We start from the raw sequence: 20,975 nt of genomic DNA on the forward strand, positions 1-20,975 counted from the left end.
CTGACATTTATTGCACCTTAGCTTTTTGACGCATTAATCACATTTCATAATAAGAAATCAATCTAGAGCAATGCACTAAACCTAAATGTGTCTCTCTATATGTGATGGGGTACCAGTGGCCAGATTTAATCATCTACTGTGTGTATACTCAAGTCCAGAACTATTTAAACAGTATGCACAAAACTGGACAAACACACAAACACAGAAATGTAAAAAACTCAATCCAGATGAAGGTTTGAATCCCGCTCGAGCCACTTATGTTCAAGAAAACACGCTGTTATTTTACCACCGAATGTGAGATGTAAGCGTATAAAAAGTGAGGTACCTCCAGCATGTTGTAGATGATGTAGAGTTTGATGACAGACTGTCCTCTGATCAGGTGGTACATCATGGAGTAATCGACATAGTGCATCATGGAGAAGCACAGCACCATGATCAGACCCTTCAGCACGTCGCAAACCTGCGCTGGCTGCAGCAGCCGGGACCCGCTGACCAAACACACACGAAACACACAAACATCAAATTATAGTGTCCGTGCTGGAGACAGAAACGCATTTAAACAACCTTTCAAAACGTTTTCACAGACTGAAACTTACATGCTGACAGTACAGTAAATCCGTTAGCAGTGTATATGCTTAACGTGTCATTACATGAGTGAACAATAAAATGATTGTTCCCAGATTTAACGTATGTGTAAGCTGACGTACCAAGTCAAAGAATGAGCACGACTGAAACTTTAATGACTACTGTGGGTTATGGAGGCGCTCCCTGATCTCTGCTATTCATACCATGCAAGGACACAGAAGGTCAACACATACAGGGGGGCCTAATTAATTTCTGTTCAAAACGAGATATCCCACGTACAGTAAAGGGAAAAGCTACAAGTAGAGATAACACAAAAACACAATGTGAAATATTAAAGTTAGTATCTCCTTTATACTAAAAGTTATCTCATTCATAACATTTATCTAACATTTATTAATATGTTTCTGTTTTTGTTATGTGCCTCTGCTCTTATAAAGATTTAATCTTCTTATCTACCAAACTGACTCTGGCACAATAACAAAAACTCATATGTTTGAGCGTATGTCTTATAATAATATTTCAATGGTGTTAGCGAAGTGGCTGCAGCATTTTGGACAGAAATGGTGGGCAAAATAAATGGAGGGAAACATGCAGGCTATGCTGTCACATACTGCGAGAAACAGCAAAGCGTGTGTTTCTCATGGATAATAATGTGTTTAAAACATGTGCAGCTTTCATAATTAAGAGCAATGGTTGGCAGTGGCAGCTTGGGAGCATGTTAAGAGGATGGCTGACAAATCCATAGAAGCGGTTATTTAGTATTTACTATGACAGGGATAACCGGGGAGAGCCGGAGAGAGAGATTAACTCTAAGACATCCTGCATATTTTACATGTCAGCTGTGTGACTGGACTATACGTCCACAACCACCAATAACCCCAGCAAGAAGAATATGTGTCATCCCCTCATCACACAGCCGTCTCACTGACCATAAATCACAACTTCTATATTCACCAAAACTATGGTTTTCCTACAGAAACGTTGTCTTCTACCTGCCTCTAAAACACGAGCACAGCAGAATCTGTTGGCTCTTTATTTCACCACAAAGACTACGGTATCATTTCTCTCAATAACAACCGTCTCTCTTTTTGCCCAACTCTGACCTACAGGCAGGGCCGAGCGATATTTCAATATGATCATTTATTGTCTTTCAATGGAAGCATATTGTGATTCAATCATATCTCGAGATACTGCGATATACAATTACATCCTCTAAATTCTCACACACACACATACACACACATCCATCTTCAACCAATTGGCTGGAGCCGATCGCAGCAGACACTGGGTGTGAGGCGGGGTACACCCAGGACAGGACGCAGGTCTATCACAGGGCACATAGAGACAAATAGAGACAGACAACCATTCACACTCACATTCACACCTACGGGCAATTTACAAGTCACCAATTAACCTAACCTAAGCGAAGTGCTAACCGCCACTCCACCGTGCCGCCACAATATAAAAACATCCATCACATATTTTCTATAAAGTTTCTACCACAATGTTGAAAACCAGCAGCAGAACCATGTAACTGTAATATTTACGTTATGTGGAAGACGCTTTACGTTCTAATCTTTGCATGTTGGGTTCATTTTACACTAAAATTTTTAATAAAATGAGATGAGTACTTTACATTTGTCAGGTATTTAATTCACACAGGTGTATAAAATCATTCATATAGACTTTTATTGAACTACCAGGTAACATGATGTATATTGTGATATCATTATCCAGATATGAAATGTATCGCTATAGAAGATTTTGGCCATATCGCCCGGTCCTACCTACAGGTAACAATTCTCCACTAAATCCCTCTAAACCACACACACTAACACTTGACTACTTGACTAGAGCACCACACATGGCGTTACAACAACGAGCTACTCTAACAGCCACCATTACCTTCATTTACTTCAGCGGCTGGTGACGATTGTCTCGCATCACAACAACAGGGCAACTCCTCCTCACGCCGTTACTCTTTTTTTTTAAACATGAGAAAAAAAGACATCCTGTTTCAGATGGAAGAAATGGGAACGGGACGGTGTGGATATGTGAACTGTTTTAGGAGCTGACTCCAAGCTGAGAGAGAGAGGAGAAAAGCGAACGGCCTGAGTTTGGGCAGATGTGGAAATGAGCTTAATTATGTGCCTGGGAATATTCTCATTTGTCCAGGTCATCGTTATCCCCAAAGCAATCAGTTTGTGTATGCAACTGACCAGGCTGGGACTGTCCCAGGCTTCATCAGTTGCGTATACAAACTGATGAAGCTTCTTGGATGAGAGGTGAAACGTCTTCCTAGACAAATAACCAAGTCCAGTTGCTTTTGACTGGAATTGCGTTGGGGACTTAATCATGTGTCTTCTGAATTGTGTGCAGCCGAGTACAAAGCTGTGAAGAGAACGGGATGAGGGGAACATCTGGGCCTTTCTATCCAAAGCATAAAAGACAATGATTATCTTCATAATCAAATAATAGCTGGGATTTTGTTTGAATACAGTGACTTAATTTAAAGGGAGATACTAATGAGGTGAACTTACTTAACTTACTCAAAAGTCATTAACTCTTATTGTTTTCTCTAATATCTCTAGAACAAAGGATGAGATCCAGATAGATATGCACTATCCAATATCAGTAAGGTGTCTCTAGGATATTGAATATTCCTTATGGTTTATTTTCCTGAAGCTACAGCTCCACCCAGTGGTCACATCTGTAATTGTTCATGTAAAAGGGGCTCTGCTCAAAAATAACAATAAAACTTGAGGTCTCCTACACAAACCCATTTATGAATTTATTTGTTTCCCCATCTTTTCTTGATGTAAAGTGTTTTTGTTCAATGTCCAATAATACACAACAGATAATTAAGGTTTCATGTACAAGGACAGTCGCTGTGGCAGAAGACAAAGGAGTGAGGTAAGAGAATAGGACCGCTGCTGAACTGATACTGAGAGAAACAGTGTAAAAGAAAAGAAAGAGTATAATCTAAAATAAAAGACAATAGAGCAACAAAAGTAGGACTGCAGCATACAATTATCTTTGTTTTCATTTAATGTACTATTTTTTAATTAAGTGAAAAGATTTTAGTCTATAAAAGACTTAACAGTTTGTCTTTTATTCATTTAAGATGATTTCTTCGCAGGTCTTATTTCGGTCGACCAACAGTCCAAAACCAAAAGATGTTTTATTTCCAATACATGAAACAGAAAAGCAGCAAATCCACAAATTTGAGCAGTTGGACCCAGCAAATATTTGACATTTTGTGTTTGATAAATGATTTAAACTATTAATCTGTCAAACAAATTGTTAAATATTTCACAACTGATCAACAACATTACACTCGTCCTAAAAACATGTGCTGGTGAACAGTAGCTTTGATATTCAGGTGGTTGAGTTGCTGATGCATCTTATCCCCGACATGTTCCGCACACTTGGCTCTCTGCAGGCGAAGCTGCTGGAAGTGCAGCCTGCACAAAGCAGTCTTCACTATCTCTATTCCACAGGCATTATCTCCATAGCCCACATGAATATTATGGAGGTTTCAGTGCAGCTGGCTATGTGCTGCATTCGAAGCAGCCGTCACTATGTGCCATTCATATTGTATTAGCCTCTGCACCAGGAAAAGAAGAGAAAGCTTCATTTCTGATGCAAAACCTTGTTAGAGAAGCGAACCTGCGACCCGTGGAGCAGCTGAGGGGATCCGTGCAGGGGAGTCGAATAGGCAGCGTTTTCCCTTCCTCACAACAACTGACTTAAACAAGACAGACGCGTCCCAAACTGTACCAGGAAAGCTGTTCAATAAGCAGCTGGCAACTTTGAGCATGTGCAGCTGTATCACTGACGAGCAACATGGGGATGAGAATGAGCATGCACTCTCTGCAAACCTGGATGAAAAAAAACAGACTTATGAGGAATCAACATGGCTGCTCTGCTCGGAGAATGGAAACATGACGTGAGGTGCCAAGCTGTATAAGAACACAATGGAGATGAAAGGAAATGGTGAATGGAAGTGGAAGCCAGTTCAGGACAGTGATAACATTTATGAAGCTCTGACAGGCTGTAGGGAGCGTACCTGCGTCTTCTGCAGTAGGGGCATGTGCGTGCCCTGCAGGGGGGGAGGAAGGCGAGGGGAGAATCAGAAAGAGGGTGAGGTGAGGAGGACAGGTAGTCTCCATTGGGGGGGGTTAGGTATGTTTACTGAACTGCTTTTCAGATCTTTATCCCAAATCCCTGCATTCAACCCAAACTTATCAAGACCTTGAAACACTATCAAAGCAATTTTCAGGGAGTAAAGTCTAAAGGCCAGAGAGTGCTTCCATGTAGACAGAAAGACAGCAACATGATCCTGGTAAGAGGCAGACCAGTGATGAGACAGGCCTTGACAGCTGATGTACATTAAGTGATAGACAGAAACCTTTACCAGGAAACCTAAAAGCCTATTTTGCATGGGGAAGAGACGAAACAGCTGCTCTCTTCAAAACTAAAGTATGTTTTGCAGAGTACTATGCTTTTTCACATTTAAGCATGTTCTACCACTGGACAGCATGTGGACGTTTGCTTTCAAAAGTCACAACCAATAGCTTACTGTGAAAAATTAAGAAAAGTTACAACAAGAAATAGCAACAGTTAATATTATTCCCTCTTCCATATTGACATGGCATTAGTAATTCTCGGCAGGGATGGGCGTGAGTAATCGATTCCTCGGTTCTTTGATTACTTGACATCATGAGGGAACTCGAGGGGTTAATGAGGGAAGGTTTATTTAATTTTCTTAAAATGTAGCACGTTATTTACACCCCACAACCTCATTTTACTACAAAAACCGAAAAATGTGTTGTTGGAACTAAATGGGGCCAGATAAAGTAAGATCAGAGGAGTGTCAGAGAAAATGAGCGTGTCTGGCTCATTTTGTGTGTGTGTGTGTGTGTGTGTGTGTGTGTGTGTGTGTGTGTGTGTGTCTGCCTGTGTAAGATGTTTGTGTTAGAAGACAAGGCTTTGGGGAGACACATTCAGTGCATATTTAACGGATATGTGGATAGACAGCGATGATGCTGCATGATTCTTCGGGGTTCATGCGATTACTCACTCTGGGAAAAACCTTACTCATGCCCATCCCTGACTCACCATGGTACAGGTCAGAGCTGAGCCGTACTAATTCCTCCTCATCACTTAAATGTGGAATTTAAGTGATGAACTTAACTTAAACTCAAGTTAAAAAAACGTAAAAAACAAAAACATTCTCTTCTTCCGAAACACAAATGCAGCTGAGAGTATTTTGTAAAAATGCGATTGCATTTCAATAATGTGTTTGTTTCAAGCTCAAGTTCAGTTTGAAATTTATTCAGAAAGTTGAAGGAGTTGAAGAAATGTGTTATGAATAATCATGATAATAAGTTATGAGAGGACATAATTGTGCACCCACACATGTGAAAGTTACTTTAGTACATATTTATACCTGATGTGCTGCTGTGCAATTATATCGTACACTGTTTACAGGTTAATGTTAAGCGTTTCTTTAATGCAGGTAAAATTACGCAACTTGCTTTGGTTTGGTATGTTTAAATATAGAGTGTGTGTGTTTATCCTCTGACCTGAAGCCACAGCATGGCAGGGTGAGGAGGCGGAGCACTGCCAGCAGCACCCTGAGGGGCAGCAGAGTGAAGACGTACAGGAAGGCGTCCACACACAGGAAGAAGCCAAAGGTCATCAGCTGGAAGAGTCACAGAAAAAACCTGATTTTCACAGTGAACTACATGCAGGAAGCAGAGCCTCCAAGTTAATCAGTGACCACCAGTGGGAAAGATGAAGCCTGCGGACACATTTACTCAACATCTTTAAATATTTTTCAAAATAAAACGTCAAGAAAAAAATGCAACAGGATCATCCGGAGGAATACACAACAGCTTCACTTGACATTTCTCTTATTTTCCGTCACAGACCTTCTTCCAATCAGAGGAAAAGCAAGGAGGAAAATAAAAACCAAAAAAAAGAAAAGAGTAGGCCTACACTGAATTATGTAGCAGACGCATACCTTCACAGTTCCGCACATACAAATAGCCATTGCCTTGTCATTTTAAAAAGGAATGCATTTCAGTTAGTCGATGCCTTCGTTTGCTCCTTCTAACTGGAGAGACGTGAAGACACTGAGGTAAGTTTAAGCAGAAGCTGGTGGGAGGGTTCGTCTCTCATTGGTGGATTCTATGTGACTTGTTGGGTGCCCATGAAGTTGGTGAGTAAAGTCGCTGAGGTCTTGTATGTTTGCACACATTCCTCCCTTGCCCCCAAAGTGAAAACTGAGCCAGTGAGAGCTACGTTAGTCTGGACTCACTCGATCGGATGCATTTCTGCAGAGAGAGTCTCCTCAACTCCACAGACAATAAACAAAGACATAGAGGACAGCCTCAAAGGCCTAACTGTCTATTTTAAGCATAACTGTAATACACTGGGTTACTCCTATAAACAGGTTAAAACATACATTAGTTATTAGCATGTATCACTGTAAAGTATGTGACACATTCCCAGTTAGAGGCAGCACACAGTTCAGATGAATCCATGTTTTATGTCTCCACACTGCCACCTCCTGGCTCATTAGAAGAACAACAAAAACAAACTTAATGTTTTAATATTACTCAGTTAAATGTAAATGTGTGTTCAATTGTATGTGTACGAATGCTTGTGTGTACCTGAGACAGACAATAGTGATTTTGTTCATTACTAATGAGTCATTTTATTATTTAAAAAAGAAAAGAAAATGAATAACTTTGTCTATATTGTGTCCAAAGTAATGACAAATGTTAAATGTTCAAAACTGACTCAGTTGGGGACAGTTATGGGGTGACAGTGAGCTGTAAAGTGAGTGAAGTGACAGCAGACAGATGGAGGGCGGCTGAGTATCAAACACAATCATATCTCGTGTTAGAAAAGTACCTTCTCCAGCTCCTTGGGAATGCGCATGCACGTGTAAACTCTCTCTCTGCGCTCGGTGTACTTTGCCTCATTGTGCTCCAGGAAGTAGCCTCTGGTGAGCTCTGCGCTAATGAAGTGAGTCAGCGACGGATCTGGAACAACATCAGAGCGCCAGTGTTACCACAACGCCATTGTTACCACAACGCCATTGTCTGCAACGATTACAACCACAGCTATCAACACAATGACAGTGCCAACCTTTTCTCTGGATGCTGAAAACTGGAGGTTTGACACATATTCTTAGCTCACCGGTCACTGTGCACCATCAATACATCTTTAGAGCGGATGAATGGGCAAAATTAACTTCTTGGTGAGATACAGCAGGTTGTGTCACAGCTAACGTGACTCTGAGAGAAAGGAAGTAAGGTGGAAGTGACTGTGTGTTGTATGTATCTCTCGCAAAAACTTTAAATGTTTACTTTATCTTGTTACATAGGGCAGGACGAACTGACCAAAGTCTTCTATCCCAATATAGTTCATTTCATATCTTGTTAACCACTTATATCAATTTATAGCATGTTCTCTTGTGATTTAATAAATAAATAGTCTAAATGAATGAGACAACAAATATTCACATTTGAAAAGCTGTAACTAGAGAATTTGAGGCATTTTTGTTTTTAAAAATGTGCATATTATTTATTCTGCATTATCCCCAGTAACATACATATTTTGAGAGACAATTCAAAATGAAAAAGTGACTGAATGAATGCATTAGAAACTATTTAAAGAGACACTAGAGACTCTTCAAATAGAAATAAAGTAAAGCAATAATTAAGTAGTGTATTAAATGCAAAAAACAATACAATGAAAAAACGAACAGGCTGGATTTGTTGAATTGTTTCAGTCGGACTTTGATTTCCACTCTTCGGTCAAACACGCCGTGCGTCCTCAACTGAAGACAAAGATGAATTCACTGAATGTTGAACATCACATGACCTGTACAACAGTATGATGTTGCCTCAACTAGCAACAGTTTTGCTGTTAGTTGCACTTAGAGCTGAAAACACGTTGAGGTTTTAAAAAAAGTTTGAATACACTTAGCACCACAAACATGCCTACAACAGTGTTTAAATTCAATTATAAATTTTTTTTCACTCAGGTGCAAATGTGCACTGTATCTCAGCTACAGTGCCTCCACTGTTTGTACTTTACACCGTTCAATATTTATTCAGTAGTGTGTGTACCTGACATCAGATGTGCCCTTTACTTCATGAGATAAATTCACAATGTGCCAGGTCAAGGAGTTTCAGGTACAGACTGCCACTGCAAACCCTTTGATCCTACTATATCCTGATGGCTGTAACCAGGCATGGTGCCTCCATAGTATTTAAATAGTTACAAATGAGCTGATTAACCACTTTGTGCATAAAATGACAGATATTAGTGAAATATTCTTGTTTTAACATATAGGTGTCATATTTAAATGTCTCTTCAAAAGAAACACGTTTGAGAGAACATGCTGGCTTGAAAAATAACTGCATAACTTGATGAAATAGATTTAAAAACTGTTTCAGCCCTAAACGTAATCATATCTGGAGACCATGTGCATCCCTGGGTCACATTTCACACACTCCTTTCAATCCCCCACTGGTGACGGAGCGCTCCCTGACTCTGATGACCTTCACATTTGGTCTTGCTACACGCTTAATTATTCAGATTCAAACTTAAATGCATAACTTTTTCTCTTCCTTATGTCCCAGTCTGACTTTCCCCCATTGCTTTTTTATTTTAAATTGATATTAACTGTTTTGACCTGCTGTCTCTCTATTCTCTTCTCCTACCTCTTTGTTTTAATGACTTTAGTTCTGCTGGGTTGTGCTGTGTTGTTCTTGTTTAGACTCTATTGTTATTGTATATTGCATTGTTAAAGAGACCCCTTTTGATTGTCTGCCTAGACTGGAAAGCACTTTGGGTCCACTTCTGTTGTTTTTAAATGTGCAATATAAAATATAAAATATAATAAATATAATATAATATAAAGTGACCTTGACATGACATTTGTTTTGTTTTTTAAACTATCATAGTTTGTGCTTATTTCGTATGATAAAGCATGATAACAATGTTTGTTTTGTTTCATCAGGTCACCCAATCTGAGGGGGGACAGAATTTAGCGTAACACCAACGGCATTAACACTGCGGTTATCTTAAACACTTAAGTACATAGGGTAATTTAGCAAGATTATAACTTTTAATTTCACACTTTAAGACGCAATGTAAACTAACTTTAAACATAGCTTCAGTAGCCAGTGAGAGAGAAGATCCAGAGCTATGTTACTCTTACATAAATGCCCTCAGTTACAGAGTTGTGTAGTTAGTTAGTAAAACACTAAAAAACAACCGTTGACGTCTGTCACGTCTGGAACGTCAGTTGGAGGGGTTATGGATCCAACGGTTACCTGCTGGGTGCTCCCGTTGCTCCCGTTGCTCCCTCCTCCTGACAGCGCTTATATCGTAAAATCCCAACGTTTCTGGCAGTTCCGCAGTCAACGGGATTTTACCGGACATGTGCAAATCATCCCATGGTCGTTTCTGTCTTTTCTTGAGCTCAATATCTGCTTCTTTCTCTTCTGACAGCTCGCTCCCAGACAAGTCCGCCATCTTTACTTCAACAGCCGCGTCGCCCTGTGCAACGTCATCGTGTTATGGGGGGAAAAAAACAACAAACGTCATCACGTCAACAGTTTATTTAAATAAGTATTTTTTTATTATTATTATTGTCATTGTTTAATCATGTTCAAATATCTTATTTCTATATTTTATGATTTTACCCTTTTATATTTTATTTTAAATTATAGCTTTTTTCTGTAAAAAATGCTATTGTAATGAATGCTGCCTGAAATAAATGATAAATAAATAAAAATAAAATTAATCAATAAACTTGGAATGACTTTAGTGCTTTCATTAGGATCTCTGTTGTTGAACATGTAACCTTATTTTGAGAATTTGTGCTACTACATAGCACCCCCCCCCCCCAAGACACACGAACTAAATCAATCAACCAATTAACCAATCAATCAATCAATCAACCAATCAATCAATCAACCAATCAATCAATCAATCAATCAATCAACCAATCAATCAATCAACCAATCAATCAATCAATCAATCAATAAATCAACCAATCAATCAATCAACTAATCAATCAATCAAATATAATACAATAACATTTTACTTATAGATATCACCATGGAACTTACCCAGTTCATTACTGACATTAAGACAATATTTTAATATTTTTATTAAAAAATTGTTCAAATCTTATGCTTAAATATACAAATAAGACATGATCTCCCCAAATGTCTGAGAGAAGAAGATGTTACGAAAGCAAAATAGCCCAAATCTCAATCTAAACCATTGCATTAAGAAATCCCTGGGGTGTTTCTCCTTAAATTTCATATTCATAAAGCCACATTCACAGGTAAGAAGCCATTGTATTTTCTTTAAAAAGAAGAAAAAAATATACCCACATAAATAAGTCATAGAGTGTTGTCTTTACCTACTCTGTAAAGTGTCCTGAGATAACTTTGGTTATTATTTGACACTGTAAAGAAAATTTAATTGAATTGAATTGATTACATTTTTCTCTATGCATCCAAACACTGAAAATTATATTTAAAAAAATACATATTTTGTAGGTACTTAAAATGTTTTAAATCTTTTTATGAAAGGTAATACTGATTTACTCACTTACTTACTTAAATGCAACAACAATGATAATATCAAAAATAAATTAGTAATAATAATATGCCTACTAAAAATGCAATGAAATTAGTTTTGCAGTTATATTGAACTGGCCACAAAAGAGCTAACTTTCATTTATGTTTTAATTATTCGTATGTAATTGTCAGATTAAAGCTGAACTTTTAGACATATGTTCTTCTTGGTGATAGAGAAAAGAAGGACACACAATAATAATAGAATTTAATGTTTTCTGTTATATACATATATATATACACACGTTATTGATTGTTTTGTTTAATAGGGTTGTTTGCATTATTTGTAAATCAGTTTGAGCTGCATTTTATGGTATGAGAAGTGATAAATAAATAAAGTTTATTATTTTATTATTATAGAAATAAACGTTGCTGCAGTACCCCATATGATCCACATGGTGTCCCCAAAGTTCCATCAAATCTCCCTGGAGTTAAAGTCTACCCAACAACAGCACAGAGGCCTGTTCCCACTGAGTTATCTGGAGAACTTTACAGACTTGCTCATCCATTTGTTCATATCTCAGGATTTACTTGTGATATTAGCCAAATACCTCATGAGGGATGAACACTGGTAAGTGTCTATTTTAGATTTCACAGTCGATTACCTGTGTCTTAAATGTTCAAATGTGTTTATAGAAAAGAAGGAACACAAATAGCAAACCTACTGATTGTGAACTGTGAATTTTGGGTCTTTAGATGTTATATTTTCAACAGCTTCATCACATTCCAGGACGTGTTTCTTTATTTGTCGATTTCCTACATTTCCCAGAATTTCAATGACCTCCAGTGATCAGGGGAGATGGTTCATGAGCCTGTAAGAGTTAATGTATGAGCATATAATAAAACCAATAAATGAAGTAGTGTTTGAATGTTTATGATATTTAAACACAACCTATCTCATGGCTGCATTGCATTCTGGTCTTTTGAGTTTATTTTTTAATCTCAAAAGCTTTCTCCCAATGTGATCATTGAACAGCCCGACATGGCGGCTCTGAAAAGCAGCTTTTGCTCTTTTATTTTTGAGAATCTGACGCCAAAACACGATGTTCCAGTTGGATCACTGAACCGTTTTATAACCAGGAACAGGAAACATATAGCACACCACAACTTCAGTACAGAAATGTAGTTTCCTGAAGTGCCAATTTGATTTTTTACTGTAAGATGTAGATGGAAATGACACCGCATCCAAAAAGATTTGTAATTAATCAGCAAATCAAATTCCGACAAAATGTCTGCTTAGCAGCTGCTCGGAAGCTTTTGATCGTGTTCTGCTTTCTTCTTTAACGACATGGTGATTTGTTATGTTGAAATTTACATTTTTCTCAGCTTTTTAAGGACGTTTCGATCATGTTTGACAAAAATGACACGTTCCAATCTACTGAGGAAGGTTGTGAGGTACGATCGAAAGCTCATTTCACTTTCTGACGATTTATCAAACTAATCAGAGGAAATAGAGGAAATAAATAAACAAACAAACAAACAAATGCTGCATGCAACCAAACCCAGAATCGACTCCTTTGTAAGCACGGTTTATTGGCACACATAATGGTAAAGCATACATACCAGACATCAGATATGACACTGAACACCTCTGCTATATAATGTACAAATGGTGTCTAATAATACTAGGCTCAAACATATTTAGAAATGTGTTAGCTTCCTTACAAATGCACAAATAAATACCCATAAGATCCAATCGTCTGAAGACGTCTGTCGCTGTCTTCTCGCCCAGTTTCAAACAAAAGTCCAACAGAAGAGATCAGGGATATATTATCAATTCAATTAAAGATTAAAGAACAAGTGTGAGCACAAAAACAGGGATCCCAAAGTATTTCTGTGGGGTGGAGGGGATTTCGTCTGCGTGTTGTTTTTCAGAATGTAAAATCGTTTCCTCTCTGTGTCACAGAATATACAAGAGATGTGTGTGTGACTGTTGACGTTGTGGCTTTGGTTCTGCACTAGCTAAAGAGGACGAGAAACATGAACGGAGTGTGTTTTGTTTTTTTTTTGGACCGAAGCAAACCAGCGTCCATCCGAACCACCCGACAGAAAAATCTGAAGCTCCCGTACGAAACAAAACAGCTGCCATATCCAAACTGGTTTCATCGCTGATTTACAGTGGACAAAATAGACTCCACTTCTATTTACAGAGCTACAAACCTTGTAACAGTGTTCCCAAACTGACGAACCCAAAAAGGAAAATCAGAATGATGCGTTTTAAAAAGTACATATATCAAACAAAATAAAAAAAACCCTATAAAATCATGCAGGAAAAAGGCTTTAGTATCAGTTTGGGAGTAGGTCGTTAAAGGGAAAGAAGTCCAATTTTTTTCAAGGAGGGAAAGAAGAAACAAATCAAACATTGATGCGTCGATGTGTGTCGGCGAAGTTCACATACTGATCGGCGAAAATTACAACGTGACCGCAAAAGGATTCGGAAGAGAGAAGCGAAAAATACCAATAGACTACGAACACAATCAAACTGGTTTGCATGAAATCACAATCTGTGACGAGCGCGGTAATGTGGCAAAAAACAATCCTAGGACACAATTTCCCCTTGTTTGAAAGGAGTCCAATGGCGGGAGGGAACTTTTATTTCTTCTTAATTGGAAATGGAAATAAACAGCAACAGCAGAAACAAACCAACAGTCGACTGGATTTCCAATAAAAAATGCAATTTCCCTCGAAGAATGTTTCATTTGTCTCCAATGTGGTCGGATGCTCGCACTGTTAAAAAACCACCTCGCCTCCTCACCGTTTGAGCTTGCCATTTTTTGAGACGTTTTGTTTGTTGTTTTTATTCTTCGGCTTTTTCTCCCCTCCGTCTACTGTCAGCGTGATGACTCGTAACCTGCAGGTCAACCAATCACAGCTGTAGTATTCCACGAGATGAGAGGTTTGTGTCTGAGGGAGAATTTGATCCGCAATTTTCCAGCGCATTCTTGGAAAAAAAAAAAAAAAAGCCCACGCGTTGTTGGTATTTTTTACACTACGGTTGCATACTATCATATGCGTTTGTCGTCTGTGACGTGTGGATATTGCTGTGCAATGCTGCCAGTTTGTCAGTGTTCTCCAAGATGTTACAGTGATTCAGAGAAGAAGAAAATACCCGGGGTATTTTCAGCTGGACATGCCAGTGGTGAGTTTGCAGAATCGGATTCAGTACAATGTTATGAGGCGTAGAAGCACTGCCCTCAGAGGGGGGGGAAAGGGAGAGGTTAAAAAGTCCAGTCCACACAGAGTCAAGGATCTGTTGTCTTCTTCTTCTTCTTCTTCTTCTTCTTCTTTTGTTTTACTGCGAGGGCTGGGGCGCTGTGCTCTCAGGCTTGCTGTCCGGGGCGGAGGGGGGTTTGTTGCTCCAGGGAGCGTTGTTGCCCAGAGCCGGGGAGCCGTTGAAGTCGTCCTCGTCGTCCAGGCCGTTGGTGGCGTCGTACTGCGTGTTCTCCAGACGAGTGATCAGACGCTCGTCCTCGTCCCCGAACTCGCCACCCATCAGGGTCGGTTCGCCAACCACCATCACGTCCTGGAGAGAAGCAGAGAGCAAATTTACAAACTGGAAAAAAAAAAAAAGGAAATTACACATGTTCTTGTTGGTGGGTGCACACTTTTTAAAAGGACATGTCATGTTGAAGCCGCGTTGTTTCACTCACGGTTGTGTTATTTAAAAGCACCTTTTTTTGACGCTTGTTTATCACTTTTGTTTTTCAGGGAAAGAGCCGAGAACCATACAAAGTTTAGTTTATGGGGGTTTCCCTGCAAAGAAACACAGTACACGCTGACATTTAGCCCTAAAGACCTCGTCCGTCATGATTTAAAATGTGTTTATTTTGTCTTTTTGCTAACCAAGTTGCATAATCATGAAATACGTGATCCTAACAGAACACAGACATATTTACATTATTATAAATTATTACTTTTTCTTCACACTTTGCTTGCTTCTTTCATTATTCAGCCCACTTTCAGTTCATCTGACCACTTTTACATTTTTTTTAACTCATATTTTAAAACTGGTACAAAAATATAATCCATTTTTACACGGGCACCCATGACGTGTTTGCAGTTCTGTGCGGGACCGTCTACATTCAGCCTCGGGGTGATTCCACATTAATATGCTAAAGTGAGAGAAAAATCACCAGAGAAGAAATTAATGCATATCTGTTTCATCTAATTCGGAGACCAAAGCACCATCTGAATATCAAGTGAACTCACATCCACCCAAAAAGACCTTGTAATATAGTATTTGCATTACTTCAAATAAACAAATATGTGTGCTTGTCTGTTTCATATTTTAAAAAAATCAACCGTCTTTTAAAGGGGAGGGTTAAAAATACTACAAGGTGGCAAAGACGAACACTTCCAAGACTTCCATTCATCAGCTGATGTCTTGTCTGATGTCTGATGCCCGAACACCCGACCACGGGAGGTATTTTCCTGCTCGCAGAGACTTTGTGTGTGTGTGTTTGTGTGTGTGAGTGTTTAGGACAGTTTCGTTGGTGTATCCAGTGAACCCGTCCCTATTGGCGACCCCTCTGGAAGCACCGTGCAAATGAAACCTTCCCTGGGTACAGAGAGTGGATTCCCCTGGTGCTCTGTATCCGCCCTAATCAATACTCATCATGTAAGACATATTTCACAGAGATGGCCCTCTCACAGCGAGTCAGGGAAGAGAAGGAGAACGATTTAGCCATTATCCACCGCTATCCGTTACTCTTGTGATGAGTCTGGAGAAGGGGGGTGTGTGCTTGTTTTATCGCATGTTTCAGGCCAAAGTCTTCCGCACTTCATGAACAAGGTGAATTTCGGTTGACAAATAATCACTTGTAGTGTAATTTGTGAACTCAAACATTGATCAATACACTCTGACTCATGGCTGTATTTCTTCTGTGTGTTTGCTGAGTGTGTGAATCTCATCTCCCTGTGACTGACTAAGCGTCTCCCTGCTGGCGAGCCCCGGCACCACCCACCGTAACCTGGGAAGAAGCTGTATCGTTAAATGGAACGCACGCTTCACTGGCCAAGTGTGTCAACGCTGCCTGGCTTGGGAGATCTCGCTCGTCTCAGCCATCTCCCCCGCAACACACACACGCACGCACATACACACACACACACACACACACACACACACACACACACACACACACACACACACGGACACACACACGGACACACACACGGACACACACACACACACACACTGGCACACGCACACACACACACACACGCACACACACACACACACACACACACACACACACACACACGCGCACACACGCACTGGCACACGCACACACACACACACACACACACACACACACACACACACACACAAAGACACACAGAGACACACACACACACACACACTGGCACGCAAACCCAGATTACTGTACAATCACATACGTGAACACAAACACAGATAAAAGAACTTGAATGCAAACTCAGATCAACCCTATGTGTCGCACGTGCACTAACCTGAGTTTGTACCCGGAAATCCCACGGAGATAAACACACAAGCACAAAACAAACACACCCGATCACTTCCAGCAAGCATTGATGCAGACGTACAAACAAAACTTCACACACACACACTTCACAACCCCCCCTCCCCCCCCCCCCCCCCCCGACACCCAAAAACTCAAAACACACACATTTAGAGGAAGAGCGCAAGAGGCAGTTTATTTATCGAAGCCACCCCCGAAACCCCCCTAGCGACCACTTCAACACCCCACTATGCCTTAATCAGGCTAATTAATTTAGGTGAGCTTTTCAACTAAATGACAATATCCACACTGATTTGTCAATTTGCATAGATAATTAAGTCATTAGCTAAAAACATGCTAATTGCCAACAAGCCATGCATTCACCATCTGTTCCTGTGAGGAGGCCTGACAACCTACCTCTGGCCAATTTCGGGCCCAAAAAAAAAAAAGAAATCCCTCAGACGATAACAGCTGGTGGCTAGTCTGAGACTGGGGAGCGTAAATTGTTAGCTAATTAATACTGTCAACTCGTCTACTCATCTCGTTAGGAGTTAGCTTTAGCGCTAGTTAAGCGGCGGCGCTTTAAACGGGCTGTCACAGCTCTGAACGCCTCTCTGCTCCATTCATTCAATGAGCAGAGTCATTAGCGTTGTTTTGTCACAGGGATTGGAGGACACACGTTTTCTCCTCGTGCCTCCAACGCGACGGTATTTAAAGAAGGCGTGGCAGGGTTGTGACGACGAAGGGCGCTGGAGAACAAAAGTCCCCCTTTAAGCAGCAAAGAAAGAAAAACACTGATTGAAATTGAAATTAAACGATAAATAAAAAGTGTTTAATGAAGTTTAGTCGGCCGGCCTGAAGTTTACCGTCCCTCCTCACCTTCTGTGTTCAAACTTAGGGGAAGACAGAATCTTTAAATATTGTTTCCTACGTTTGTTTATTTGTTTTTGTCTTAGAGCTGACATGAAAAAACAACTTTAAAGAATAAAACTGGTGAAATTCTTCATTTTTCTTCGTGTTGTTTGTCTCTCAGCTCTGAGCACATTTGTTCCTAATGAAGATGTAAATCTTAAAAATGAAACTGCTCATAATTATATAGATTAATGATCAATTATCAGTTACTTTTAAAACATCTGGGCACTGTAGTTTTAAGTTTTCAGTGGTGAATTGATACACACTTCTGTTTCAGCAGCACGACAGTGTGTTTGTGCGACTGACTCAAAACAAACTGCAGAGCCCACGTTCATATTAATGAAGGAACGTGTCACCCAGTGCAGCAGTGTGGCTCATTTGTGTGTTTTTAATAGTTTCTCGACAACGACGCAGCTCTACGACACGGAGGAATAGAGCAGACTACATGTGTTACTATGATCAATCAATTCTCTGTGTCGGTCCTTTAATGAGGTTTGTTGACAATAAGGAAAATATAGAATAGCACCAGCCTTCTCCTTCAGTGCTTTATATAAAAACTCAGGTCAAAAAGTTTTCAGGCAAGTATGCAACATTAAAAATACTTTTTTCTGTGCCTATAGTTTGTGAATTCAGATGATTTGAGTCAAAACTCAAACTAAAAAAAAGGAGTTCAAGGATATTTCCCCCCCGCAGCGCCACACAAGTACATCCATCCATCCATCTTAGTTCAATGCAGAACCTTGTAAATGTAATCCTCAAATGATCTTCTACAAATTGAATATACAGCATATGGACGGTTAATCACGATTAGTCAATTATGCGTGTTTTACTGACTGACAGCATGAAAAACCTGCTGCTAGAGGACAGCTTAGTAAAAGAACCGTGTTTGGGACTAAATCCAGGCCACTAGAGGTCAGTGTTGCTTATTCTATGAGTCCCCAACCCCCCCAACCCCCCCAACACACACACACACACACACACACACACACACACACACACACACACACACACACACCCTCCCCCGCACCTCCTCTCCTCCAGCCACTGGTAAGCCCCCCTTCTCCTTGCGAGGGTCCACTCCTTATTGTCAGTGGGCTCACGTAGGCTTGTGCTCAGCCACAAACGAACAACTTCTCAGACAAAGACAGCAGGCGCGCAACATATGTAACCAGCATGTTACCAGCCACGCTGCCAGTCTTTAAGAGGCGTGTGAATGCACGGCATGAGTGCTATGGGTGGTGTGTGTGTGTGTGCACGCGTGTGTGTGGGTTGGAAGGTGTCGGTGGGGAGACAGTGGAGTGATGGAGTCGAGCGTGTGCGTGTGACGGAGGAAGGGGGCTGGGGGTGGAGGGTTGTATACAGATATCGCTGATAATGAGAGCTGGCACAGAGCCAAACTGCCTTCTAGAGAGAAAACAATTGCGCACACTGTGTATGTGTGTGTGTGATGTACATTATGTATGTGTGAGACGGAGAGAAGAGAGAGGTAAGAGAGGAGGGTAAGGACAACAAATCTGGAGAGATGATGAGACAGCGAACCACGGGACACAACATGGAGGGACAGTTCAGATTGTGTGTGTGTGTAAGTGAGACGAAGAAAGACTGTAATTTCTATTGTTAAGTGATTAAAAGATTAACAACCCCAACCTGGCTACAAACTGGAGACACAAGGTTTTAAATTATTAACCCAAATGGGACACCTCGAGCTTCTACAAGTTCTACTATGTCCCTTTATTCAACCCTGTCTGCCAGAAAGGACATTTATATGGTGCTTATGTAAATTTGCAACAGCAAAAACAGTAACGATGCTGCTCGGATTAAGACTTCAATCAACATAATGCTGTCAATCATTTGCTTAGTCACAAAACATGTTCAGTGAAAACACATTGTTTATATCTACTCTTCCTATATCCTATCTGCTCATAGAAAAACTTTTTAAGCCCTCAAAACACTCGGCTAAAGTTAGGAAAAGGCCGTGGTCTCTGTCACGCGGGTCTTACTTAAATCAAAAGTGTAGAAGCCTTTAGCGTCACATCTGGGGATCGTTGAATTTCAAATATTAAAAGATCTTTGACTGCGTGGATGACTGTTGTGTTGAAAATCAAGCATTTTTCAAGGAGTGTATTCAAACCCAATGATATATATGAAGAGCTCTTTTCCAAAACGACATAAAAGCCAATTTAAAAAAAATGAGTTAGTCCAAAACAAAAACAAAAATGAGTTTGAGCCACTTTGCTGTATACAGAACCTATTCACTGCTTCATCAGTGTTTCATGCCAAATCGCTATATTTCCTTGTTTAAAATGGTCTCAAGATGCAGTTCCTTTCCAAACCGCGACCAGCGCCAAACCTATTTTTAACCTAAATGCGATACGTCCTCTCGACCAATCAGAATTCAGTGAGCGTTCTGTGCGATCCAACATGGCGGCGCTCTGAAGCGGGAGAGTTTTTTGTTTTGTCCGTCCGTTCAACATGTTCAGACTGAGCCTTAAACCATTTTGACAAGATACATTGAATATTAACCAAATGTGCGGGTCTGGGTAAGAAATGTCATTTTCCTGAAAACTATTCAAATGGATTTATAGCGTTTTGGAAGAAAGAGCTCCTCATATCTAACCCTGAACACAAAAACAATTCCAAACTTTCAAGACGTTGTATGAAAAAGTGACTTTAAGCCCCACACAGTACGTTTACTTTATTAACATTTGACCAAAATCCAGATCTTTAAAGTCCTTTTGTTGCCTCAACCTAACAACACACGGGTCTCTGACATTAAAGAGGAAACACGATTGAGGCAGGAATTTTACAGAAATAGGTAAAACAAACTATAGTAACGTCTCATCGGGGGGAGGGGGTCGCTTTACCGCGCACGCTGCGTGCATAGAAAAGCATCAGCACTTCAAGTTTACCATGAAGCAGAATGAATCCCGTGTACGAGATGAACTCACATTAATGCCGACCTGCAGCCCTGCCTGGTATCGGCGCACTTTTATCTGAACTGCCATGACCTGTATTCAAGAGCACCTCCAGAATAGTAAATTGGGCGCAGTAGTGTAAAAATAATACAGCATGCGTATAATGAGCAGTGTATGGAACAGGTAGAAAACTAGAGCCTGTGCAGACAACACACTCACAACAGCATTAAATCCTCCAGGGGGAGCGGCAGACATGTGGTGTAACACTCAGCTGTTTAAGAGGCTATTTAACCTCTAACTGTGTCAAGTGGCCTGTTATTCAGACTTGAAACACAGTATGCAGAGTCACAGGGATGGATGGGTTTGTATCCAGGTTACTTTTTCCTCAGTGATGTTATAATGCCGTAATA

The 20,975-nt window shown here is 40.2% G+C and overlaps 2 protein-coding genes across 3 annotated transcripts in view; both read right to left on the bottom strand.

Annotated features, from left to right (window-relative positions):
- tapt1a (transmembrane anterior posterior transformation 1a) overlaps window positions 1-10,146 on the bottom strand; it is a gene marked incomplete at its 5' end in the record, with an annotated part of 42,659 nt that extends 32,513 nt beyond the window's left edge. Inside the window, 4 exons of the mRNA XM_083915476.1 lie at window positions 326-488; window positions 6,174-6,292; window positions 7,510-7,640; window positions 9,945-10,146. Of these exons, the coding sequence (XP_083771602.1) occupies window positions 326-488; window positions 6,174-6,292; window positions 7,510-7,640; window positions 9,945-10,146 (615 nt within the window). The remainder of the gene's footprint in view (window positions 1-325; window positions 489-6,173; window positions 6,293-7,509; window positions 7,641-9,944) is intronic.
- Window positions 10,147-14,266: 4,120 nt separating this feature from the next.
- ldb2a (LIM domain binding 2a) overlaps window positions 14,267-20,975 on the bottom strand; it is a 97,848-nt gene continuing 91,139 nt past the window's right edge. For both annotated transcript variants that reach the window (XM_083915479.1, XM_083915478.1), the window contains exon 9: window positions 14,267-14,784. In XM_083915479.1, coding sequence (XP_083771605.1) covers window positions 14,554-14,784 — 231 coding nt within the window. In that variant the 3' untranslated portion in view covers window positions 14,267-14,553. The remainder of the gene's footprint in view (window positions 14,785-20,975) is intronic.

The sequence above is a fragment of the Echiichthys vipera genome (genome assembly GCF_963691815.1).
Source record: "Echiichthys vipera genome assembly, chromosome: 6".
Taxonomy (NCBI): domain Eukaryota; kingdom Metazoa; phylum Chordata; class Actinopteri; order Perciformes; family Trachinidae; genus Echiichthys; species Echiichthys vipera.